This window comes from Archocentrus centrarchus, chromosome 13 (genome assembly GCF_007364275.1).
Source record: "Archocentrus centrarchus isolate MPI-CPG fArcCen1 chromosome 13, fArcCen1, whole genome shotgun sequence".
In the NCBI taxonomy this organism is placed as follows: domain Eukaryota; kingdom Metazoa; phylum Chordata; class Actinopteri; order Cichliformes; family Cichlidae; genus Archocentrus; species Archocentrus centrarchus.
Genome location: NC_044358.1, coordinates 10,350,749 through 10,378,017, shown reverse-complemented (window position 1 = coordinate 10,378,017; position 27,269 = coordinate 10,350,749). Strand labels below are relative to the sequence as shown.

The 27,269-nt window shown below is 44.5% G+C and overlaps 1 protein-coding gene across 5 annotated transcripts; it reads right to left on the bottom strand.

Moving 5' to 3' along the window:
• Window positions 1-135: 135 nt before the first annotated feature.
• On the bottom strand, window positions 136-27,269 carry atg16l2 (ATG16 autophagy related 16-like 2 (S. cerevisiae)). Of its 5 annotated transcripts, none has more exons than XM_030743891.1 (18): window positions 26,841-27,269; window positions 24,585-24,642; window positions 24,423-24,501; window positions 20,476-20,549; window positions 18,771-19,022; window positions 18,618-18,671; window positions 16,476-16,586; window positions 12,367-12,420; window positions 12,177-12,282; window positions 9,969-10,074; window positions 9,811-9,881; window positions 9,656-9,727; window positions 8,748-8,868; window positions 8,555-8,660; window positions 7,219-7,371; window positions 7,091-7,138; window positions 3,072-3,173; window positions 136-2,562 (listed from the first exon to the last, which is right to left on the bottom strand). In XM_030743891.1, exons 1-18 carry the CDS (start codon window positions 27,025-27,027, stop codon window positions 2,469-2,471), a joined length of 1,848 nt encoding a protein of 615 aa, XP_030599751.1. In that variant the 5' UTR covers window positions 27,028-27,269; the 3' UTR covers window positions 136-2,468. The 5 variants fall into 5 exon arrangements, with proteins under 5 accessions (XP_030599751.1, XP_030599752.1, XP_030599748.1 ...); XM_030743892.1 differs by having other exon boundaries at window positions 16,476-16,565; XM_030743888.1 differs by having other exon boundaries at window positions 18,618-19,022.

Sequence of the window (27,269 nt, the reverse complement as noted above, 5' to 3'; positions counted from 1 at the left end):
AGCCTGCAGCGCAGAAGCTTCTCCTCCTCTTCATCACCTCGTCTTCTTAAAACTCAGTGACATGACTTCAGGTTGTTGTGAACAAAATAATAAAGCCTCCAAGCAGAAGACGGCAGGATGAAGGACAGATGGTTAGAAACTAGTTTATTAAAGATATGAGCAGTTACAGCAGCAGAGTGGAAACAATACCAACATATTAAAAACACTGACAGAACGTTGGAGGAACATCAGCAGCTGGTGTGGAACTGTGACAAAGTCAGTCACCAAAAACACTTAAAAGAACCAACAGTTGCTTTTACCTGGCCAGCAGCCAGGTGTTTAAAGTGTGAGTAAAGCCAGAGAGGGAACCTAATCTCACTGCAGAGACAGATGCAAAGGTTTGGGGCTCTTTAAAAGGTTACTCTGCAGCAGGTGGACCCATTCTGCTCATTTCCAGCTCTAAAATTTTTATTCTTGGGCTCTACTAGAGTAGCTTTGCATGACTTATAAAGACAGAGGCACCACTGGAACAGCAAATATATGACAGGACATATGAAAGCAGAACAGGACCGTTCTAATGGCCTCATTTAACTGTTTTTAAGCACAGCATGTTTACTGTACATGATGCAGGTCAGGTCAGCAGTTCTGGCTGAAACAGTCAGTAACAAACAGATGTGAAAGTCTCTCTCTGAGCCTCCAGCCGTCAACTTTTCCCTTTGAAGCCGCTGACTTCGTGCGTCAAAGCCGAGAGGCCAAACAGTGAATTAATGCAGGTGCCTTTTAAATGCAAATCCACTGCTGAGAGCACAGAGAGCAGTCAGACTGAAACACTTCCACCGATCCGACAGCTCAGGGAATGACCGATGAAATGTTTTCTGTTCGGGCTGCTGACTTCACTCTGCTTCGAGTGCTTAAAGGAAAACAGTGAGATGAACTTTTCAGCTGCTGGTTTGATTTTATGACTCAGGAGCTGCTTTTCACCGCAGGAGCTCCCCACAGTTGAGAAAGCGTTCTTTAGACCACCTGTGTAAACCTTCCCCCAGGGAGTTGTACCTGTGTTTTCACCAGAGAGATCAGGGCCTGAATGAAGCAGCTGGTGACTGTTGTACCAAGAAAAAGTTCCTTCTCAGGGGGTTGCAAAGGTTAAGGCACTCTGAGGGTGGTGCTTATAGCTCTGAATGCTGTTCATAGGTCACCTTCCCTCCTGCGTTTCCATCACGTTAGAACCATCATTCACAAAAACCTGTAGGTGGAAACGTCTTTATCGGTTTCACTGCGCTGAACTGACAGATCCAGGCTCTGTATTCATGAGCAGCCTCCAGCAGGAGCTTATTTCTGTAGAGATCCACAACAGAAACTTGGTTATTAAGGGAAAACTCCTGCACTCATCAGCTGTATTTCCACTGTGGAGTTAAATTATTAAAGTGACATGCAAACATTTCACAACTTGAATTCTGCTAGAGCAGCTTTGCATGGCTCACAGTTCAAAATAATCCATTATTTGTTACTGGGCCTCAGTGCAGGCTCTTGGCTTTTTTAGCTCCTCCCACTTTAAGACAACTTTCTTCTGACTGGCTGCCACTCACAATCAGCAGGTTTGAACAGCAAGTAGGTAAAGCTTCTGTGTCGAAATGCAGCCGCAATGAGTGACGTAAAAGTGACGGGTATAACTGAAGTGACTAAAAACGTTTAAGATTCACGTCAGTTTAAAACACTTTAAGACTCTTTATTGATAAATGTGAATTTAAGGACCCGCAGACCCCTTATGAACAGTGACCTGATAGAAGTGAAGCTACTGATTAATCTGATCCACAACAGCAGTGGAATAAAACCAGTCAGCTGACTCCTGTGACTGAGCTGCCGTGATGGAGAAACCGTTAGTTCCCCCAAACTAGCGCCCTTTAGAAGAATGTGACTTATTTCAGTACAACAAAAATGTAGTTAAGTTTTCTGTAATTTAAAAAAAAAAAAAATGCAAGTGTTGAATCATGTGCTACTTGCTTCTACTTTGTTCCAGGTAAAAATCAAGCTGAAATCTTCTTCTGAACATGACGGCACAGCACCCGCTGGCTGACGTGTGCACCTCAGCTGTTCGGCCCCGAGGCCCCGAGGCCGCGAGCCGGAACTCGCTCTCATTTTAAAGTCGTCCACTGTAAAACATTTCAAGCATTGCAGGAGCATGTGGATGTTTGGGTACAGATTTCCCTTTGTTCAGTTCACACAGGTTTTACACATAAAAAGCTTAAAGCTGGTAGAGAGTCCGTTTTATTCCTCCCTTGTTAATATTTGTATTAAAACTCCCCAGTTATCATAAAACACAACAAAATAAGACAGCGTTTCGCTTCCCTTTGGTCCAACCAACAAATGGTTTTAAAAACAGACTTTAAATATTCCTCAAACAGTTCCCTGTTCCCTTTGTTTTGTCCAGATAAGGCTTGATGTGTGACGTGTATCCATGACAGCATAACCTCTTCATGGGATTGGTGGTCTCAGATATCACTCCAGAGGACGGCCCGCTTACTCTTGTCCACACTGACAAAGTATTCGCCAGACAGAGACCAGGACACGGCACTGATGGACGAACTGAAAGAGAGGAGGCCGTTAAAGGAGGTTAAAAACATCAGGGATCTCTCAGGGCGCCGTCATGGGGCCTCTGATTTTTTTCATGTTAAACTCTCACAGAAATGCATAAAACTGTTCATTATTAATGATTTTGGACATATAAAAACATGAAAAAACCCTTGTATTAAATTATTTTACATGAAAATAGATGACTTCATCACAACAGATTTAATATATTTAGTTTGTATTGAAATAAACCTGGACACCAGAGTTTTAAATGTAAAATTATTCCAAAATGCCTCTTTTTCTCTGCCTCGAATTAGACCTGGAGTAATTAGAGATGGAACAATCTAATCTGTGGATATTAGGGGAAAAATTAAGAATAAATTTGAATTAAGAACATTTGGAGTCCCACAGGGAGCTAAGCTGGAGCCTCTTTCTGTTAAACCCTCACAGAGTTTAAGGACCCTGAACAGGCTGTGACTGATCGATTCCTATTGATCAGCTGATTGAGGTCTTCAGTCCATTACCTGTGCTTGTCTGGTAGGCGGGTCTCCAGCTTACCAGTCGAGACATTCCAGATGTAAACAGCACCATCTGCGGAGCCAGCCGCCAAATAGCAACCGTCTGGACTGAAGAGAGAGAACATCTGGATGAAACAGCTGTTCCAAACTGAAACTTCCTGCTACTGTAAACAAAAACAGGTTTGTTTCTCACATCTCCTCAAAATGTGCCTCAAATCCAGGGAAGCCTCAGAGTCTGCTACTGGTATTTTACACTGTGCTCTTCAGAGCACTTTAGGTCCCAGAAGGTACTTTTTTTTTTTTTTTTCCCCCCGAGAAGAATATCATGTTGTTTGCACAGGATACTGAAGTGGGATCTATGCCTCTGCCTTAAATTGTCATCAGTGCATTGAAACCCTTCTGAAACTCTACACCGTAACCTCATCAGCAAATTCTGATGCCAATAATTACGGTATGATTTGACGCCACAGGTAAACCGTCAGACACATGCCGCTGGTTTGTTCGGTGTTAGCATGCTAATACTCGCTGGCTCAGCATGCGTGTTTTATACTACCCCACCATCTGCACGGTGTAGACAGCTCTACATGAGCTGAGGTCCAAAATAAAGAAATAAATTCTGACATTTTTGCTAACACAGTGCACTGAAGCAGATGTGGATGTGGACTCATGCAGATGTGATCTGACTCAAACACTGTCAGGGTTTTTCCTGCTGGAAAGGCAGCTGAGTCTGTGTTTCTCTGTGGAAGAATTTCAGTTTGGCGTCTGAAATGCTGAATACGTGATCCTGATACTGTCACAGTTTGGGCTGGAGAGCAGAGAGAGTAGAAAATAAATAAAATGAGACATTACAAATTCAACAAACAGGCAGGAAGATGTAGTGTACTGTAAGAGGGGTTGTTCAGTCCTACATGCTGGACTGTGTGGAAGCAGCAGGCCATCTGACTGTGTTGGAGTCAACTCACATTCACATCCTTTGCCATCCAAAGCATCCTTGGCCTGCTGTCGTCATGGAAACAGCAGAAAATGAACCAATCTCACATAATCTCATCTCTCTCTGTCTCCATCTCACCCTATTTTTATCTCTCTGGCCCAGAAACAAACTCATCTCCATCTGATAATCATTATGATAATCATTATGATAATCAATCAGTCAGCTCTAACTCTACTGGCATCACAGCTCCGCCTCACTGAGTCCAGCCAGAAGACTGAGAAGAAACTGAAATCCCACAACTTTCAGGCAGATGTCAGGCCAGCTGGAGTAAGTGAGTGAGTCAGAGGGTGGATTGTGGTTTCGTCACATATAGGGAAACCCCAAAAGGTGATTTAACAGTTGATTCTAGCATGAGGATAAAAGGAATGACTTAACATTAACACCTGAAATGCTGTGTACAGGAAGGAGTAACCTCCAGGACTGAAAAATGAAGAACCACAACCTGCAGTTCCTCAAATGTCCAGCAGAGGTTCCACAGTGAGTCAGTTCCTATAGAGACTCATGTTAAAACTAGGGCTGTGACTCGAGTAAAAAAAATAATCTAATTAATTAGAAGCTTTGTAATTAATTAATCGAAATTAATCGCATTTCAGTATTTAACATGAGAAATATTGATTTAAGTTTTGTTGATGAATGAATCAATATAAATAAGCAGCCAGGGGCTGGCTGGGGTTAAAATACAGCCCGGGAGCTTGGTTTGGAGAGGCAAACTAACAAACCATAATTTTAAGACAAGAGAACTTTATTTGCACCTGTGGCCACGAGAGCTGCAGCGGTTGTGCTTAACTGGTTAAAAAAAAAATAAAAAATTTCTGATCACTGGCCGTTCGGGAAACCTCCCGATGGCCACCACGCCCCTGTCTGAATGAGTTGTGTTTAACTTCCACTCAGCGGCGAAAACCAGCGGGAGGTTGAAAATGATGTGACAGCAGTCGGACGTTCTCTCCGGCTAAAGCAAACCTCGATAACCCAATCAGCTGACAGCTAGCGAGGCGAGATTCTGGTAGAACAGCGGCAATGGACAGCTCCGAAAAGTGCGGAGCACTTTTCGCAAATAAGCGACATGAATTTGGACACAGCTCATCACGGTTATCACATTGTGCGTCGATATAATCTGTGTGCCTGGACTCCTGCAGTGAGAAACGTTCCACGGTGCAAAGTGCGATTAAAATGCGTTAAATTTTTTAATTCGTTATTTTCCTTGTAATTAATTAATCGTAATTAACGCGTTAAAGTCCCACCCCTAGTTAAAACATTACAGCAGAAACAAACATGTTTACAGCCTGAGACTTTGGTCTCTGTAGCAAATTTCATAACAGCTGCATGAGGCGAGAATGTTTTTATAACTACATCCATTTTCTTCCACTCATCCTTTTCAGGGTATAGGGTGAGAGGCGGGATATACCCTGTAGCCTGTTGCAGGGCCAACACCTCTGGGCAATTTAGACTCACTAATTAACCTACCCGCACTAACTGCAGTGTTCTAGCAAGCGGTTGATCACCAGGCGCCGCGCCGGGCTGAAGATTTCACCTTCACTTTTGGAGCTCTGCTGTCACTGCGTTTAGCAAACACGAGCCCGCCCCGCGGACTCGGCCCCGGCTTTATCGCTGCTTGCACCTGTATTATTTCACTGCAATTTGCAATCTACCATAGAGCACGGAAAGTTCAGTGTGCACGTTTAATCCCCCTACGGTCATGCGCGCGATCCGAAATGACAACTGGCATGAACGCGAGGAGGAGTAAGAGGAAAACTGAAGATCAAATAAAGATTTCAGGCATGATTTAACACAGGGGTCTCAAACTCGCGGTCCGCGGGCCACAACTGGTCACGCCCCCGACTTCCGGTCCGCGATTTGATGTCAAAAATATGACAATTTGGCCCTTTAAGCTACTTTTTTGACATTTCGCTAACTCCTCTTAATTGGAGGGGAAAGTGAAATGTCAAAAATCATGAAATTTTAACACGAGTGGATCATCGCTGACAAGTTTTTTCCACGCCTCCATTGTTCTGTGCTGTGAGTGTGCGGTGGAGCGAAAGACGTCCAAAGCATCAGCACTTGTTCCTGTAACCACCTAAAACCTTTACTGTGAAAACAGCTGGAGGTCCTTCATCAACCACCTGATCAGCAACACGAAGAACAGAGAACTTTGTAGCTGCTCCATCCACCCTGTTTGTTTCACTGCAGTCAAACTGCAGTACAGAAGTTAAAATGTGCAGATGAATTGTTAATATGAAAAATGATTTCTTATCCGATTATTTGATGGAGTCATCAATAGAATACTCGATTACTAAAATAATCGATAGTTGCAGCCCTACTTGTATTCAGAAAGCCATAGTCAAACAAGGCACCAGTGGCCTTCAAGAAAAAACTACAGTTCCCAGCAAGATGATGTCACTTACAACATGGTGGCTGATACTCCAATGTAGGAAATGCTTTTAGCAGCTGATAAAACATCTGGATTATGTTTTTGTTGTGTATGCTTTTAACGTGATTTCTGCAAACCCATTAGTGGAAGTTAACGGCACTCTTGGGCACATTAAATGCATGATAAGTGTCACTCTTCTGGATTATATGCAAAAATTATCACTTTATTGATCTAATAAGGCCTGGTTTAGCGTTCTGCGGTAGTCATACGTACATAACTGAAAATCCTCTCTGAACCTAACCTGACATGCTCCTCGAGAAATGTAACTACAGGTTCACAAAGACTGTGATTAGGCTTCAGAGGTGCTTTCTGGTTCCATGTGCAGGAACCGTCACTCAATTAACAAGTGGGAGCAGCTTTTAGCAGCTAGCATTAGCTTGCTAATTAGCATTAGGACCCCTCCCAGCAGGACCCTTCACTCTCATCGTAGGCGCTTCTGTCACCTCTAACCCCAAAGTTAAAAAAAGGACCCGCCCACTTCGCATCACTAATGGTTTTCCGTCACTGAAGTTTACTGATGTTTGGTGTGGTTGAACATCACAGGTGTAAAAACCTCTTCAGGTTAAACTGTAGCAGTGTTCTGATGTCACTGATTGGGAGACTCACCTGATCACAGCTTTGGTGCTGTCGCTGCCACATTTAAACCCGTCGGCTCTGAGACACAAACAGACGAAGAAATACGTCAGATGGCGTTTCCTCATTTCAGCAACAAGCATCATCTCATCCTGATGTACCTGAAGCTCACACGCTCGCTGCTCCACCTCCTCAGGTCAAACAGCTGGAGGCAGTCATCACGGCAACAGCTGAGCAACTGGAGATGGTCAGAGCTGAGGTCCAACGAGGTGACTTTTCCCTGAGCAGGAAGCATCTGAACGCAGCTCGCCGCCCTGAATGTTAAGAATTTAAAAACATCTCCATCTGAAATTTGTTTTCCACCAGGACTTCATTTTTTATAATAAATAAATAAAATTGTAAATCAAGCATTACACACCTAAACACTCCTTCCATTTTTGACCATTGGTGGTGCTAGAGTTCACACTTGGTGAAACTTATGCCTCTTTTCCACAAGTACCTACTCGGTTTGACTCGACTCAGTTTTTAGGGCCTTCCATTAGGTGGTGGCACCTGGTAACAGGTACTTATTTAGTACCTACTCAGCCGCGGTTCGAAGCGTGAAAATGTGACATCAGAGTGCATGCCACTGATTGGCCAGGGAGTGATATCACTAGATGAGTCAAGAGATCACCTCCTTCACAAGAATCAAACTCGGCAATGAAGGAAAAGGCTTCGCACAAACCAACACCGGCGGTTTTGTGATCGGTGGAAGCTAGATGGAGCGGCCACTTGTGTCGCATACAAATGACACCTTGCCATAATGACCCCAGCCTCACTGAGACGGTACTCAATCGTAATAGAAAACAACTGAAACCAAGTAGAGTAGAGTCAAGTTGAGCCGAGCAGGTACTGGTGGAAAAGAGGCATTACTGCCTCTGGGAATCGTCCCCGAGCACCAACTTTGACACCATCCAAAGACCCCGATGACAAAAAGAGGAAACAGGAGCAGAAAAGGTAAAAAGTCTAATTCCTGACCAATCATCAATCCTCCAGTCATGTCAGAGGTGATGCTAGTGTGTGATTGGCGGGCAGAGCTGTCAATCATCTGCCAGTTCAGACACTGCAGGGAGGACACTGAGGGGAGTCTGTGGGTTAAGCTGTTGCTAAGTAACAGAGGGAGGCACAGAGTCACCGTGGAAACGGCTGGGAGGAGCAAATGAGAGGGTTTTGGGGGGGGGGGGGGGGGGGTGTCAGACCAGAGCTGCTGCGAGCAGAGCGACACTGCCGTGTTTCTAACAGTCGAGAAAAAGTTGAGACCCCACTGAAAACAAACCGCAACAAAAAAAAGGAAACAGACTCTATTAGAATCAGATTCTGATGATTCTACTGAAGGAAAATGAAGAGATCGAGAGCTGAAGCAAAAGTGGAGGAGTGAAGGATTAAAATAAGGTGGTAGGGAAGTGAAGCAGTGATGTGTTCAGCCTGCAGCGTGGAGCTGTTGTGGTGATGGACTACCTGGAGTCCCACACTCTGATCTGGCAGTCGTAGTGTCCGCTGATGATGCAGTTCTCGGAGCAGACCAGGTCACTGCAGTACTTCGCCACGTTAACCGCCCGCACACCTGCAGGGATACAGTCCACCTTAAATACACTCCACCTGAGTCAGACCCCACTCCGCCAATCAGCAGCGAGTGTGGACGGTAACTCACAGGCAGCTCGCTGCAGGTCCCACAGTCTGATGGTTCCATCTCCACTTCCCGTCACCACCTGATGAAGGACGCTGCTGAACCTCGCTGCCGTTACCTTCCTGCTGTGACCTGTAAGAGTCACCTGACAGGGGCACACACAGTTTTTCCACATGAAAAGTTAATTTCTTGGCAAGAGCTGCTGGTCTATAACAAAGTGTAAACTATGTTCTCAAACACCTTTTTGACCTTCTTCAGGTAAAATCAGATTCATAATTCTGATATGACCTATAAACACTATAAAGGGAAGTACAGCAGGCTGAAATAAAGTGAAATAATCCTTCTCACATCTTTGCAGCCCTGGTTGTAAACACAGCTCATGACAATGTCCTTATGTGTGATTTCATTTAAGGTATTTTCCCATTAACCCTAAGGGGATCCTTTAAAGAACTCACAGCTGTGATCCTAAGGCCAAACAATGCCACCTTCCCAAAAACTGCTGTAAAAATATTATATAGTAATATTTTTACAACTTTAAAACCTCTAAAGACCAGTATGCTTACATAGCACCACGGGGTTTTTTTCCCCAACACAAAAACAGGACAGTGACTGGCATCAACACTGATGTACCGACGGCGAGCAACCCGCCCCCTCAGACCCGCCCCCTTCAGTCACATCTGGTTTCAAAACACCACGATGGCGACAACGAAAACGCTCGTCCCAAGGCTTCAAAATGTGATCATCATCCAACAGCGATGTCACAGCAGATAACATCCAGCAGACACATATATAACCAGCATTTAATTTCTACAGTAACAGCCAACACTGGCAGCTTCATCAAGTTCAGTCACTTCAATCACCCTTCTGGCCCATTCTGAAGCTCACTTTGAGCATCTGTGGATCTATTGGACTGGACAGTCTGTCACCTTTACCTTGGGAACGGAGTCGCCCAGCTGCCACAGCATGGCCGACTTATTGTACGACGCAGCGAGGATCCTGAAGCCCTGAAAACAGAAACGTCCACATGAGCAAGAAGCATCAGACCGCCCGTTTAACAGGTGAGCGCAGACACAGGCGACTTCCTCACCATGGGGTCGAACTCGATGCAGGTGATCCCCTCCGTGCTGCCGTCCAGGGTCCCTCTGTGAGTTAGCAAGCCTGATGACATGAGCAGCGAGGTCACAACATGTCCCTTCAACCAGCATTAAAACATAAAAACAACAAGCAGGCCTCAGGTGGGTTTACCTGCCCTGACCTCCCACAGTTTGATGACTTTGTCGGTCCCCCCTGTGGCCAACAGGTCTGAGCTGGAGCTGAACCTCACAGCGTTGATGTCTTGCTCATGGGCGTCCTGAAAAGGACAGAGAGAGGAAAGTGTTAAAGTGTCTCCCAAACTCCTACTCGATGTGAACCCACTCTGATTACAGCCGAGACTTTAAAACGAGGCCGGAGGTCAGCAGACACAGAGGCATGATGGGTAATGAGCTGAGGACAGAGGAGCTCTTTGTCAAATATACTGAAACTGTGTGTGTGTGTGTGTGTGTGTGTGTGTGTGTGTGTGTGTGTGGTGGTGCGGGGGGGGGGGGGGGCAACTAATTAATGAACAAACAGCAGATGTGATGCAGAATGCTCATTATTATTATGTTAATGAAGATTAATTCAATCAGAACGTGACACATGCACATTATTATTATTATTATTATTATTATTATTATTATTATTCCTGCAGTTCTCATTTCCATCACAAGGGGGAGACAAACATTAGAAAACAAATACACGGGGCTTTAACAACAACAAAATCTACATCAAAATGTGATTTTGACCATGAACAGTGTTTGTGTCATTTCCTTAAGCTCCTGGTTGGAGGTCCACAAAGACGTTTGTGTGGTTCCTGCTCTCTCAACCCTCAGATTGCCCTCTACCTCATTTTCATGCATTTTAACTCCAATAAGGCTCGTACTGGTGCCAAAAAGCTGGCATCAGCAGGACACCACAAAATTACTGGACCCAAAGAAAAGACCTGTAAAGCTAAAACAAACAAAACATCTCATAACTTCTGAGGTGAGTTATTAAGATGATTCTGTATAAAAAGTGATGGAGTGATCAGAATTGTGGAATTCATCATCTGTGGTTCATAATCTGATGAAAACATTCAGAGAATCAGATCAGAATCAGCAGGCCCGGATCATTTGGAGCGTCTTTTTAAAGCTAGCAGATGATTTTATTTATTTTATTATAAATAAGCTTTTAAATGACTTCCTATCAGGCTTACAGTACAACTACAGCAGCCTTAAAAGTGATGAATTATTTCATTGTTTCAGTAGATAACAGTAACTGTGTGCAGCCCTTTTTATTGATCACGCTAAGGCATTTGACAAAGTCAATCATAAAATGTAAAAGCAGAAAAAAAAGGGTTAATGAACTGGTTCTTTTCTGCTCTGTTTTACCGGTCAGGTTATTCATGGCAGGAGATTGTCGGAGGGGTTCCAGACAGGGCTGCTAATTATCACCCCTTCTTTTCCTTCTCGACTGGGTAACACAAACAGCCTGTGTCAGCGGTGGAAAGGCGGTCCAGTGGACACTGATGAAGAAGCTGTAGGATCTGGAATTTGCAGATGACCTGGCAACGTTGGCACACCGCAGCACATACAAGAGAAAACGGACTCTCTGAAGGTGGCCCCTGTGTGTGGGGGGACACAAGATCAGCAGGGAGAAGACCAAACTGCTGTGTCTGAACACCAAGCATGGAATCATCACCACGGGAGGAGAGGGGCGACCACGGTAGAGAAGGTGTCGGGGTTTGTATAACTTGGCAGTGTGATCAGCACTATTGGGGGCAGCATCGAAGACATCAAAGCCAGAATCAGGAAAGCCCGGCAAGCTTTTCTTGTCCTTCACCCAGTGTGAAGATCAAGAACCATCTCTACAAGACAAAACTTCAGCTGTTAAATGCCAGTGTGGAGGCACTGTTGCTGTACGGCTCAGAAACCTGGAGGGTGATGAAGCCTAGCTCCATCCAGGCCTTCATCAATAAGTGCCTCAAACAACTCGTCCACCTGAAGTGGTTCGACAAAGTGCCAAACAACAGCTGATGGACATCCAGATTCGAAGGCAGTGGAAAGAGTCCAGCATCACCAGGCAGCAAGCACAAGCAAGGCTGCCCAAGGAAGACCTGGAGAACATCTGATGAAGGAACTGGGGCGTCAGGACTGACCTGGGAGGTAGTTAAACAGACCGCAAGGGACCGCAAGAAGTGGAAGACAACTATGAGATGCTCCTCAAGGGACAAAGAGGAATAAATATGCAAGTAAACTCCTGTCTATCCTTTGAGGCATGAAAGTGACTTATTTATACTTTTATGTCTATACTTGATTATGGTGATGTGATTTATGTGCATGTGTCCTCACAACACTTATGCTGGATTGTGTGTGTGTGTGCGTGCGTGCGTGTTACCAGGACTTGCAGAGCTCTGGCAGGGACTCTGGCTGACACACAGATTCTTACAGGAGAAACCAGATTCTCCTCCAGACTGCAGACTGAGTGACCCCGCCTCTTCCTGCTGATGTCACACACACGTCCATTCATTAGCTCAGTGACCAAAAGGAAAACCCAAACAAAACGTGATGAGGAGGTGAGGACTCACTCGAACAGCTCTTTGATGGAGGTCAAGATCCTCGGGGATGTTGCAGACGCCGACCTGAGGGTCAGAAACAGTTTATAGCCTCATTAACGTGCCCAGAGTTACATTAGTAACCAACGTATGTCTGTGTAGATTCTCAGTTATCCAGGTCATAGTAGTCTCTGGAGCTTGAAAAAGGCGACTGGACTTCTTTTTGTTTCTTGAAGACGTTTCACCTCTCATCCGAAAGGCTTCTTCAGTTCTCAACCAAATGGTGGAGAGACCCAGGTATTTAAACCCCTGTGGGCGTAGTCCCCTGGAGGTGGTTATGACCCTCTATTGATCATGTGCTTGAACACATGTGCCCAGGTGTGAAGGGGGCGTGGGTCATATTTAATCAGTGGTTTCAGTTGAAACCAACTTAGGACTCCGCTCCATTGTTTCCTGTGGCCTATTGAGGTCACTGGAACAAAGGTGTGAATGGGGGTTGAGACGTCTGGGAAGGGAGCTCAGGACAGCACTGTAAGCGGGGGAAAGTTGGTGACGTAATCCACCTCCTCTGTTCAATGATGGTTGTTCACAGTGGACATAGATGGCTTCTTTCACTCCTCTTTCAAACCATCTGTTTTCCCTGTCCAAAATGTGGACATTGGCATCCTCAAAAGAGTGCCCTTTTTCCTTCAGATGCAGATGTACTGCTGAATCTTGTCCTGTCGAAGTGGCTCTTCTATGTTGTGCCATTCGTTTGTGAAGAGGCTGTTTGGTTTCACCAATGTAGAGGTCCGAGCACTCTTCACTGCACTGAACAGCATACACTACATCGCTGATCTTGTGTTTGGCGGGTTTGTCCTTGGGATGAACCAGTTTTTGTCTTAGGGTGTGACTTGGTTTGAAGTATACTGAGATGTCATGCTTGGAGAAAATTCTTCTGAGTTTCTCTGACAAGCCTGACACATATGGGATGACAATGTTGTTCCTCTTGTCCTTCCCATTCTCTGTAGTTTGTGTTTGGCCTTCATTCCTGTGCATCTTAGCTGATTTGATGAAGGCCCAGTTGGGGTAACCGCATGTTTTGAGGGCTTTCTTAATGTGTGTGTGTTCCTTATGCTTCCCTTCTGCCTTAGAGGGAACACTTTCCGCACGGTGTTGTAGGGTCCTGATCACCCCAAGTTTGTGTTCCAGAGGGTGGTGGGAGTCAAAGAGGAGATACTGGTCTGTGTGTGTGGGCTTCCGGTAAACTTCAATGTTGAGGCTACCATCTTCCTCGATAAGCACCGCACAGTCCAGGAATGGTAACTTGTTATCTCTGGTGTCCTCCCTGGTAAAACGTATGTATTTATCCACTGAGTTAATGTGACGAGTGAAGGCTTCTACTTCTCGGGTTTTGATTTTGACCCAGGTGTCATCTACATATCTGTACCAGTGGCTAGGTGCCGTCCCTTTGAAAGAACCAAGAGCTTTACTTTCCACTTCCTCCATGTAAAGGTTGGCTACAATGGGAGACACTGGGGAGCCCATGGCACATCCATGCTTCTGTCTGTAGAATCCATCATTGTATTTAAAATATGTTGTGGTAAGGCAGAGATCTAAAAGTGCACAAATCTGATCTGGGGTGAAGCTGGTTCTGTTCAGTAAGGAATCGTCTTCCTGTAGTCGTCTTCTGACGGTCTCCACTGCCTCAGTTGTAGGTATGCAAGTGAAAAGTGAAACCACATCAAAGGACACCATGGTTTCATCTGGATCCAGTACAAGATTCTGGACCTTGTTAGTAAAGTCTGTAGAGTTTTCAATGTGGTGGGGTGTGATGCCAACAAGCGGTGATAAGATGGTGGCGAGGTGTTTGGAAATGTTGTAGGTGACCGAGTTTATACTGCTGATAATGGGTCGAAGTGGGACTCCTTCTTTGTGGATCTTTGGGAGTCCATAAATGCATGGAGTGGCTTCTCCAGGGTACAGGCGGTAGTAAGTCATTGACCGCCCCACTTACTACCGCCTGTACCCTGGAGAAGCCACTCCATGCATTTATGGACTCCCAAAGATCCACAAAGAAGGAGTCCCACTTCGACCCATTATCAGCAGTATAAACTCGGTCACCTACAACATTTCCAAACACCTCGCCACCATCTTATCACCGCTTGTTGGCATCACACCCCCCCACATTGAAAACTCTACAGACTTTACTAACAAGGTCCAGAATCTTGTACTGGATCCAGATGAAACCATGGTGTCCTTTGATGTGGTTTCACTTTTCACTTGCATACCTACAACTGAGGCAGTGGAGACCGTCAGAAGACGACTACAGGAAGACGATTCCTTACTGAACAGAACCAGCTTCACCCCAGATCAGATTTGTGCACTTTTAGATCTCTGCCTTACCACAACATATTTTAAATACAATGATGGATTCTACAGACAGAAGCATGGATGTGCCATGGGCTCCCCAGTGTCTCCCATTGTAGCCAACCTTTACATGGAGGAAGTGGAAAGTAAAGCTCTTGGTTCTTTCAAAGGGACGGCACCTAGCCACTGGTACAGATATGTAGATGACACCTGGGTCAAAATCAAAACCCGAGAAGTAGAAGCCTTCACTCGTCACATTAACTCAGTGGATAAATACATACGTTTTACCAGGGAGGACACCAGAGATAACAAGTTACCATTCCTGGACTGTGCGGTGCTTATCGAGGAAGATGGTAGCCTCAACATTGAAGTTTACCGGAAGCCCACACACACAGACCAGTATCTCCTCTTTGACTCCCACCACCCTCTGGAACACAAACTTGGGGTGATCAGGACCCTACAACACCGTGCGGAAAGTGTTCCCTCTAAGGCAGAAGGGAAGCATAAGGAACACACACACATTAAGAAAGCCCTCAAAACATGCGGTTACCCCAACTGGGCCTTCATCAAATCAGCTAAGATGCACAGGAATGAAGGCCAAACACAAACTACAGAGAATGGGAAGGACAAGAGGAACAACATTGTCATCCCATATGTGTCAGGCTTGTCAGAGAAACTCAGAAGAATTTTCTCCAAGCATGACATCTCAGTATACTTCAAACCAAGTCACACCCTAAGACAAAAACTGGTTCATCCCAAGGACAAACCCGCCAAACACAAGATCAGCGATGTAGTGTATGCTGTTCAGTGCAGTGAAGAGTGCTCGGACCTCTACATTGGTGAAACCAAACAGCCTCTTCACAAACGAATGGCACAACATAGAAGAGCCACTTCGACAGGACAAGATTCAGCAGTACATCTGCATCTGAAGGAAAAAGGGCACTCTTTTGAGGATGCCAATGTCCACATTTTGGACAGGGAAAACAGATGGTTTGAAAGAGGAGTGAAAGAAGCCATCTATGTCCACTGTGAACAACCATCATTGAACAGAGGAGGTGGATTACGTCACCAACTTTCCCCCGCTTACAGTGCTGTCCTGAGCTCCCTTCCCAGACGTCTCAACCCCCATTCACACCTTTGTTCCAGTGACCTCAATAGGCCACAGGAAACAATGGAGCGGAGTCCTAAGTTGGTTTCAACTGAAACCACTGATTAAATATGACCCACGCCCCCTTCACACCTGGGCACATGTGTTCAAGCACATGATCAATAGAGGGTCATAACCACCTCCAGGGGACTACGCCCACAGGGGTTTAAATACCTGGGTCTCTCCACCATTTGGTTGAGAACTGAAGAAGCCTTTCGGATGAGAGGTGAAACGTCTTCAAGAAACAAAAAGAAGTCCAGTCGCCTTTTTCAAGCTCCAGAGACATTAGTAACCAACCTGCTGAGCAAATATACCCAACATCTTCGAAATATTTCAACCTTTATCTGAAAGTTCTCATAAAATATACGAATTTCTTGATGACAAAAGTCAGCATATTAATATCAATATTTAAATTCAGAGAATTTAAATTGATAAATAAAATTAATAAACAACCTCCTGGTTAAATGTCATTTTATGACAGTATTCTGAAAATGCTCCTCAGGTCCTCTTTGAGTTACATTAAATTATTATGAAAACTAGAACTACAACTCATTAATAAATGAATAACAAAAATTTTAATGAATCAATAATGAATGATTAATAACTTAAAAAAATATATTCATGAACCTAAAGCTCGATCAATGACCTGACAAGTCGAGTGTGTCTTCGTTCTGTGGCCTCGTCCTGCTTTTCGTTCTTTGGAGATGCCGATCTGGAGCTCGGAGCGCTCGACGAGCTGAAACACACACGTTTTATTCTGACAGAGACAGGAAGTAATAAAATAAAAGTCTACTAGTCAAACAAGCTTTTAATGGCCAATAAAGGTAACCTGAACCTGACTTCATTTCAACATAACAAAAACAGACTTTAAAACTCCTGAATGTCGCCAAAAATAAACACTTTTTTAAACACATCATTCAAAGTATTCTATCAAAATTGACCCACTCTTTAAATTAATATTCAAACTTCACATTTTCTTTAAAATTTTTCAGCTTTTTAAAAAAAACATTTGAGTATTTTAGTAAAATGTTTTAAAAAGTTCAGAAGTTTTTCAAAGTTTTTCCTTGATTTCAAATTAATTTTTAAAAATTTATATTTTGATTTCCAAGGCACCCTGAAATTTTTTATTCTAAATATTGATTTATTGAATCACTTAAACATGTTTATTAGATCCCATTCCTACTAGACTGTTCAAAGAAGTCTTTCCAATTATTGATGCTTCAATCTTAAAAATGATCAATCAGTCTTTATTAGTTGGCTATGTACCACAGACCTTCAAGGTGGCTGTAATTAAACCTCTACTTAAAAAGCCATCACTGACCCAGCTGTCTTAGCTAATTATAGGCCAATCTCCAACCTTCCTTTTCTCTCGAAGAGTTTCAGTCAGGTTTCAGAATTCATCACAGTACAGAAACAGCATTAGTGAAGGTTACAAATGATCTTCTTACAGCCTCTGACAGTGGACTCATCTCTGTACTTGTCCTGTTGGACCTCAGTGCAGCTTTGATACTGCTGACCATAACATTTTATTACAGAGATTAGAGCATACTATAGGTATTAAAGGTACTGCACTGCAGTGGTTTGAATCATATTTATCTCATAGACTCCAATTTGTTCATGTAAATGGGGAGTCTTCTTCACACACTAAGGTTAATTATGGAGTTCCACAGGGTTCTGTGCTAGGACCAATTCTATTTACATTATACATGCTTCCCTTAGGCAGTATTATTAGAAAGCATTGTATCAATTTTCATTGTTATGCAGATGATACTCAGCTTTACCTATCAATGAAGCCAGATGACACACATCAATTAGTTAAACTGCAGGAATGTCTTAAAGACATTAAGGCCTGGATGACCTCTAATTTCCTGCTTCTAAATTCAGATAAAACTGAAATTCTTGTTCTCGGCCCCACAAATCTTAGAAACATGGTGTCAAACCAGATACTTACTCTGGATGGCATTACTTTGGCCTCCAGTAACACTGTGAGAAATCTTGGAGTCATTTTTGACCAGGATATGTCCTTCAATGCACATATTAAACAAATATGTTTAACATGTGCAGACTGCTGGCTTACTTGTGGTTCCTCGGATACTTAAGAGTAGAATGGGAGGCAGAGCCTTCAGCTTTCAGGCCCCTCTTCTGTGGAACCAGCTCTCAGCTTGGATTCAGGAGACAGACACCCTCTCTATTTTTAAGATTAGGCTTAAAACTTTCCTTTATGATCAAGCTAATAGTTAGGGAGGGTTCAGGGTCACCTGATCCAGCTCTTAGTTATGCTGCTATAGGCCTAGGCTGCTGGGGGTTTCCCATAATGCACTGTTTCTTTTTATTCACCTTATTTACTTTTTTTATACTCCACTCTGCATTTAATCATTAATTGTTATTAATCTCTGGCTCTCTTCCACAGCATGTCTTTTCTCTCCCCTCAGCCCCCCCTCCCTGAGCCTGGTTCTGCTGGAGGTTTCTTCCTGTTAAAAGGGAGTTTTTCCTTCCCACTGTCACCAAGTGCTGCTCATAGGGGGTCATTTTGACTGTTGGGTTTTCTCTGTATTATTGTAGGGTCTTTACCCACAATACAAAATGCCTTGAGGCGACTGTTTGTTGTGATTCGGCGCTATATAAATAAAATTGAATTGAATTGAACTGATTATTCTCATTTCGTGTTTTTAATGATGTGCCGCTAATAAAAAAAAAGTTTGATCCTCTCTCTTATTCCGCTTTAATCTCTACTGACTTAAAGAAATCTGAAGGAGGTGGTGTAGATCTCAGGTGAAGGTCAACTGACCTGTCTAAGTTGACCTTTGACCTGGCTACAGGTGCCAGGTGTGCCTCTCGAGCTCTGAAAGAAAGAAAGATCTCAGTTTGGCTCCACATTGCCCTTCCTGCAGGTGTCCCCCCCGCCGACTGATGAACAGGTGTGTGAGGTGCGCTCAGGAACCTGGAGCGGCGCTCGTTTCGGCTGTTCATGCGAGCAGCGGCCTGTTTTTTCCACTTCATCATGTCTGCCAGCAGGTGCTCTCCTCTGACCTTCTCCTCCCGGAGTTTCGTCTCTGCCACTCTCTGTTCCTTCAGCAGGTTATCGTACTTCTCCTTCAGCGTCGCGTTCTGCATCTGAACCAGCTCCACCCGCGCCCGAAGCTCCAGACGGGTATCAGACGCTCCCGACAGGCGCCGCTGCTCCTCCAACAGCCTGAAGGCAGAGGAAAGAGGAGAAAGTAGCACCGGCAACCCTTTTAAAGGAGCAGCTCACACAAACTTCTCCGTCTGGCTCCAGCCGAGGCAGCAGAGGACGCCGTGCAGGGATTTAACACACCCGAAACTCGGAAAAGCAGAATATGGATTTTTTAAAATCTGATAATATTTACAGGTCATAATGATTTCAAGAACATTTTAAAAATGCTTTGAAAAAAATAGACAATAACTAGAAGCACTCAGAGAGCGCAAACCTCCGCCAAGGCCACAGGGTCACTGACGCTGTAATACGTGTATCTAAATGCTGTGAAATAATCTCGCATCTTTCCCAGACGCTAGGATCATCTGAGCAGTAAACGATGAAAAAATGATCGTCGCCTCACTATGTTGTTTGATAGAACATGTCACTATGTTACACTCTAATTTTTTTCAGGCTTTTGTGCCTTGTGTTTCGGAGTTAGAAGCTAAAATTATTAAAATCCCCCTATCCCGCAATAGTGAAGAATCCTTAAAAAAATTCCTGGATCCAGATCGTGATCCAGATCACCACCAAAATTTAATCACTTCTTCCTCTTGTCATTTCCAACCACTCCACAAAATTTCATCGAAATCCATTCATAACTTTTGGAGTAATCCTGCTGACAAACAAACAGACAAACCAACGCGACTGAAAACATAACCTCCTTGGCAGAGGTAATAATAATAATAATAATAATAATAATAATAATAATAATAACAAAGTTAGAAAAAGACAACAATGTGCTGTTTTCTGACCTGTTTTACTTTTTCAAACATAAAAATGTAAAATACAAACATAAGTTGAATATTTTAATGACAGATATTTAAGAGAAACTTAAATATCATCATGTCATGAAAAAGACATGACAGATCTGAATTTTCAGCAACAAACATCTTAATTTTTTTAATTCAAAATAATTTGGTATTCTGATGATTGCAGATATTTATGGATAGAAATATTTTCAGAATTAGTGCACGTACACTGACTGTGAGTTACAGTTTAATATGATTTAATCACAGCCCAGCCCCAGATAAGCAGAGGATGGATGGATGGATGGATGGATGACGTTCTTTGGTTTTTAGTATTAAGACTGTTCTAAAAAAAATAAAACTTGTGGCAGAAGTGGTTTCTCTGCACAGAGATGACTGTTACAGGTGAAATGTGACTCTCAGGTCAGAGGTCAGACTGAGTAGCGCCTACCGGTGGTGCAAAAGGAGCTGCTGAATGAGCAGCAGAGACTCGTTTAAAGCGATTTCCTGCTCACAGGCTGCAGTCTGAGTTCAGCTTTAAGTCAGGATTTCTCCTCAGTGAATGAACAAGACAAAGATGAACCTGCTTTTAGACTCCTCCTCTCTGACCTCAGTCTGAACTCACCTGCAGCAGGTTTTTCACACCCAACAGGTGAGCTGACAGGCTCAGGTATGTCACTCACCTGGTATGCTGCTCTTCCAGAACGCCTTCTTTGATTTTAATCTGCTGCTGCAGCTCCACCACCTGATAGGCCAACTGGAAGCACAGGGAGGGAGGAACCTTTAGTGTTAAAGGTCACAACTGTGAAAGAATTATGACCTTTAATGTCTCCAGGTTACCTCAGTCAGGTTAACATCACACTGTCACAAAACACAACATTTCTGATCAATTTGGATCTAATAATCTCACACAGATCTTTATAAACCCCCTCCTGCAAACTCTCTAGATGAGGAAACATCTCCTTGTGGCTGATCGCAGAGCCAAAACCCATCAGCAGTCATGCAGACATATCACGGTGCCCCTCGACACTCCACTCAGACCAAGAAGTCCTGTACAAGCCTTCAACACTGAAGCGTGAGGATGAGTCTAACCCCAGGAATTCACCTGCTGCACGTCTGTTCTGTCCTTCAAATCAAACCTGCTGGGGGCTTCTATTTTTTAAAATTCAGATCTTTGGCGCCGTTGCAGTACAACTCCCTCCAGGTCTATCTGCTCCGTGTAACCTGAGACAGCTTTCCTGCCATTTTAAGCAAACCAGAGCGGAGAGCTGCTTCTGAAATATGTTGTGCTGCATTTGGTGGAACTGCAGTTGTTGTGTTGAGGGTGAGCAATCGGCTCCGCTGGCCACATCGGACCCAGAATGCAATGCTGCAGGTGCATTCCCGGGCTTCCTGCACAGCTGAGCCAAAGTACAGACTGAAAGCCACCTGGACACCGACTGAAGAACAAAACACTCTGAAGACGGGAAAACGTCTTTTTATTTAAAATAAAGATTTTATGAGAGACTGACTGAAACCGTTCCACCTCTCATTCATGGAAAACCTGGTGCTGCTTCCACTCATTTGGACAGATCAGAGACGCTGATGGTGGGTCTGACGTTAGTGTTGGTGGTCCGTCTGCTTCATAACACCACATTAAACAGACACTGTTAAAGTTCTGGGCCAGAAAGGGCAGAAGTTAATGCTGCAGGCTTTCTGCTCACCTCCCTCCCGGGCTGTGAAACAACGCCTGGAACTTCAGAGGGAGGCTCAGCCTTCACAATGAAAAAATCTGATGTGAAAAATATCCTCTGCAGCAAGCCCCACTGCTGCACCATCATATTCATGTAAACAGCTTCAGTCCGTTCAGTTCACGGCCTGTCACACTTTAAAGTCTCTCATCTCTCAGACTGCAGACTTCCTCGTGCAGCAGCTGAGTATCAGCTCAGTGTGAACTGGTCTGACAGCACTCAGGCTGCTTGTTTCTCTCACATTTATCACATTGATCATATCTGCTCGTTGGCTTTATTGTAAGAGGAACAGGAGGCTGCTGCTGCGCTGGTTTTGGCATGTTGACCTCAAAGAAAAACAACAGCAGACATCAGAAAGGAACAGAAACAGTTTAACTGTGAGTTTAACTCAGTGAAAACAGCTGTTGACTGGTAACAATGTCCCACCTGCTTCAGGTGCAGATGGGACAAGACTTTCTGTTCAGTACACCTGGCACTATTTATGAATGGAGATATACTCTGCTCAAAAAAAATAAAGGGAACACTTAAACAACACAATATAACTCCAAGTAAATCAAACTTCTGTGAAATCAAACTGTCCACTTAGGAAGCAAGACTGATTGACAATCAATTTCACATGCTGTTGTGCAAATAGAATAGACAACAGGTGGAAATTATTGGCAATTAGCAAGACACACTCAATAAAGGAGTGGTTCTGCAGGTGGGGACCACAGACCACTTCTCAGTACCTAGGCTTTCTGGCTGATGTTTTGGTCACTTTTGAATGTTGGTGGTGCTTTCACACTCGTGGTAGCATGAGACGGACTCTACAACCCACACAAGTGGCTCAGGTAGTGCAGCTCATCCAGGATGGCACATCAATGCGAGCTGTGGAAAGAAGGTTTGCTGTGTCTGTCAGCGTAGTGTCCAGAGGCTGGAGGTGCTACCAGGAGACAGGCCAGTACACCAGGAGACATGGAGGAGGCCGTAGGAGGACTGCTACCTCCACCTTTGTGCAAGGAGGAACAGGAGGAGCACTGCCAGAGCCCTGCAAAATGACCTCCAGCAGGCCACAAATGTGCATGTGTCTGCACAAACGGTTAGAAACCGACTCCATGAGGATAGTATGAGGGCCCGACGTCCACAGATGGGGGTTGTGCTCACAGCCCAACACCGTGCAGGACACTTGGAATTTGCCAGAGAACACCAGGATTGGCAAATTCGACACTGGTGCCCTGTGCTCTTCACAGATGAAAGCAGGTTCACACTGAGCACGTGACAGAGTCTGGAGACGCCGTGGAGAGCGATCTGCTGCCTGCAACATCCTTCAGCGTAACCGGTTTGGCAGTGGGTCAGTAATGGTGTGGGGTGGCATTTCTTTGGAGGGCCGCACAGCCCTCCATGTGCTCGCCAGGGGTAGCATGACTGCCATTAGGTACTGAGATGAGATCCTCAGACCCCTTGTGAGACCATATGCTGGTGCGGTTGGCCCTGGGTTCCTCCTAATGCAGGACAATGCTAGACCTCATGTGGCTGGAGTGTGTCAGCAGTTCCTGCAAGATGAAGGCATTGAAGCTATGGACTGGCCCGCCCGTTCCCCAGACCTGAATCCCATTGAGCACATCTGGGACATCATGTCTCGCTCCATCCACCAACGTCACGTTGCACCACAGACTGTCCAGGAGTTGGAGGATGCTTTAGTCCAGGTCTGGGAGGAGATCCCTCAGGAGAATGCCCAGGTGTTGTAGGGAGGTCATACAGGCACGTGGAGGCCACACACAATACTGAGTCTCATTTTGACTTGTTTTAAGGACATTACATCAAAGTTGGATCAGCCTATAGTGTGTTTTTCCACTTTAATTTTGTGTGTGACTCCAAATCCAGGCCTCCATTGGTTAATAAATTTGATTTCCATTGATGATTTTTGATACTTTGTACAGAACAAAGTATTCAATGAGAATATTTCATTCATTCAGATCTAGGATGTGTTATTTGAGTGTTCCCTTTATTTTTTTGAGCAGTATATATCTTCAACAACTAAATGATCATCAAATCCAAAAGTGACTTGTCAAGAGAACTGAAATCAAAATCTCTGATTTACAGAGATCTGCTCATAAAGATTATTCCTGTGAAGCCTCCAGAGCCTTTGTGCTCAGTAACATTAAACCAAACTCCTAAAATTTCACCCACCAAAACTGGAGCTCAGCCACATTATTGGTCCATTAGCTTCAAAGGGCGCCAACAGCACAAACACGGTCCAGAGGTCCAGTTAGCTGAGGTGAGGCCTAGTGCCTGTGTCACCATCCACCTGTCATTCAAAGAGGCCACGCCCCTAATAATGCAAACTTTAAGCCTTAATCCAGTTGAGAGAGCTGAGTTATAACCCATTTTTGGCCACAGCGGCTTTCATCCACAGTAGAGAGGACACGCAGGAAAGCTGGTGACAGGCCAGGACTCGAGCCTGCGCTGCCCGCATATGGTGCATACGCATGTGGTCACCAACTTCACCACTAAGCCATGCGGGCACCCCTCTGCTGGAAAGTTTTAACATGGGAATGACTCCCTGTGGAGCCTCTGCTGGATGTCAGAGGAACTGCAAGGTTCAGTGTGTTTCATTTTTTTGCATGTTGCCGACTCATTAAACCCACAGACAGTATGAAACATGGACGTAGACCTGTGTTCTAACTGAAGGCCACCAGATGGCGATAGCTGCGGTTACAAAAAAGACTGCAGAAGTCTACAGGAAAACAGCTTTATGACCTCTGACCTCTTTCCTGCTGAGTTTATGAGGTCACTCACTGAACAACACATCTTAGTCACCCTGCGTTTCTAAATGGCTCTACAGGGTTTGGGGTGGTTTTAATTGATCATGTGATCACTCAGAACTGATCGACAACGTGAGGAAAGTTTTTTGTTCTAACCTCTCCGGCCGTCTTCTTCAGCTGGCTGCGCTGCTGCAGCAGAGACGACAGCGGGGCGCTGCCAGCAGCACGGGGACGCCTGCACACACAAAACAAACACACCCTCAGCATCCGCACACACAGATACTCTGAATTCAGCTCAGGTGCGTTCAGGTGAGTTACCTGATGGAACTGCTCAGCAGTCCTTTGGTCAGACTGGTTTTCTCCAGCAGCTGAGTATCTGCAAACAGAAAAGCAGATCAGAGGAACCTGCTCCAGGTTTCTACCTGATGAGGACCTGACCACAAAAAAACCCTAAAAAATGTTTTCATTTAGATATTTTTAATGTATTATTACTTAGTACTATTATTTTTCATGGTTAAATATGATGTACTTTTGTTGCACTTTTAAAATTTCATTGACTACAAGGCCAAACTCTCTTTAACACCTTCTCTTTTCAAACGTGGCATTGTTTACTTGTTTACTTCCTTAATAATAAATATCTGCACCTTAAATTTTATCTTTTTTTTTTTATTCTGTGTATGTAGCCTGATGATAAACCAGCAGCAGGCTGATTATCTGTCACACATGACTCACTGTGCAGAGGAAGTGAGGCGACCTGTGGTTTAGTTCTCGGACTCCTTCCTGTCCCAGAAAGTCAACGAAGTATGAAAGGAATTTACGGGCGAGTGTCGGAGAGTCAGAGAGGCTCAAAACACTCAGCAGAGGCTAACGATTCACCCCCATCATTTTACAGGAGCATCAACTGGATCATGCTGGTGGGTTCTGGCTGGTGGGACAGGTTGAAAGTCTCTCAATCAAACTTCAGTCTGTCACACATTAGTTTTGTTTTCAGTTTTCACTTCAGAGCTGAAGAAATAAAATATATAAAACATCAAGTTTAGCTCATTATTTCCCTCTGAACCAAACTCAAACTTGTTGCCGTACTCAACAACAAATCTCAGCCTAGTTTTAAGAAATAGTTAAAAACACTGATTATTAAATGGGGTTTAGCTATAAAATGTCCTGTAGGTTCCAGCAGAGTCCTGGCCACATGAGGCCTGGAGAGGTTTCCGTCAGTCTCAGCTTTATGAACAGACTCAGTAAACTTGCATTTTAAAAATATCCTGCCTTCAGTGTGTGTTTTGCTCATGTTAATGTGTGTTGTGGAGGTGTGTTTTCCAAAAAAAAAAAAGCAGAATTTCTCTCAACAGAAAACATCAGTTTTTGTTATGATTTCAGAAATCATTCTAAAAACTATAAAACTGACAGATTTTTAATGGACTATGGCTGAAGGAAATATCCTCATTATTAAAAAAATAAATGATTTTAAAATCTTTGGACTGTGGGAGGAAGCCGGAGTACCCGGAGAGAACCCAAGCAGACACGGGGAGAACATGAGAACTCCACGCAGAAAGGCCCGGGACGTTCACACTGTGAGGCAGCAGCATTAACCACCACACCAGCCTGCTGCCATATGCAGTTACTGGGGTTTGGTTAAGTGGTGATTGTAAATTGCCCACAGGTGTGAGTGTGAACTGTGAGCTTGTCTGTGTCAGGCTGGTGACCTGTCCAGGGTGTACCCTGTCTCTGGTCCTATGGCACCTGGAATAGGCTCCAGCCCCCCCTTGAATTGTATAAGGAGAAGAAAATGGATGGATGGATTTTAAAGTTGGTTTTGGTAGTTACACTGTCCCTTCTTCACGAGCACGTTCCCTGATATAATTCCCATACTTCTAAATCAAACTCCAATAAAAATGTCAGGTTTTGCTGGTCTGACAGCTAAAATAACAAGATCTCAGTCTGTTTATGAGAAATATGCTTTGAAAAATAAATGTAAAAAATGCAGTTTGTTTGATTTTTATGTCCTCGGGAGTTTCTGACTCATTTTGGGGTGTTTTGCCTCAGTCATACTCAGGGTGTCTCTGTTATCTGGATTCACTAATCCTGACGCCTGCAGTCAAGATAAGCCGCCACATGAAGCTGGTTATTAACCCAGGGAAGGTTCACAGCATGAGTTACCATGGCGATGTACCCAGGTAAGAAGCGACCCACCTTGTAGTGCAGAAAACCTGCAGGTGTGTTTTCTCACGTAAGGTGGCAGACTGAGCTAATTGTGACTTTAGAGCTCACTCTGTGAAGCTTCATGTTAAAGACGGTAAATGTGGGAAAGCTAATTCTGTTTAAATATATTCAACTTTTACTGTTCTTTTAATGAAAGCCTGTTCCCGATTTACCCTGATTTACCCTGATTTCTCTTAACTCCATTCAGACTCTCTGTTTTTATGTAGTCGTTTCTCAGCGTACGCCTGTAGAGCTTCGCTGTACCTCTGAACAATGAATTAATAGTTTTTTTTAATGGAGTTCGGTGCAGCGTCAGCTGCTCTCAGACCGCCTGATTCCTTTAAAACACATAAAAGTTGTACTTGGTCGTCGTACAGAAGCGGATCAGGTCCTGGAACATGGTGTGCTGGCTCAGGTCTCGGTGCTTCAGCTCACGGACGATGTGCCCCTTCCAGGTCTCCGCAGACCTCCCGTCTCCCGAAGCCGGGAGCCGGCCGCCCCGCGGCAACACTCCGGCAGAATCCGACATGACTTCGCGGGCGTTGGCTGTCACATCGACCATGATGCCGGCAGCCCGGGGAGCTTCATGCCGCCGGCAGACGCTCACAGGGCGGCCTGATGTTCCAGGCAGCTCCGCTCCGAAAGCGCTGCTCTTCTTACCGCCGCCATGTTGTTTACAACTAATGTTTATGTTTCTACTTCTTCTTCTGTGGTCTTTCTTTTGTTGTTGCCTTTTATTTTATTGGTTTTCACACTCTGGCTGTGGGCGGGGCGGAGGCACGGGCCAGTCACCGTGGCTCTCAG

Bases quoted from the DNA above. Each gene is read 5' to 3' on its own strand.
- atg16l2 (XM_030743888.1), bottom strand. From the start codon at position 27,027: ATGGTCGATGTGACAGCCAACGCCCGCGAAGTCATGTCGGATTCTGCC. The intron at 12,421-16,475 runs GTCATTGATCGA...TCTGACCCTCAG, and splicing joins AGACACACTCGACTTGTCAG to GTCGGCGTCTGCAACATCCC. The intron at 2,563-3,071 runs GTAATGGACTGA...CCTCTCTTTCAG, and splicing joins CGCCTACCAGACAAGCACAG to TTCGTCCATCAGTGCCGTGT.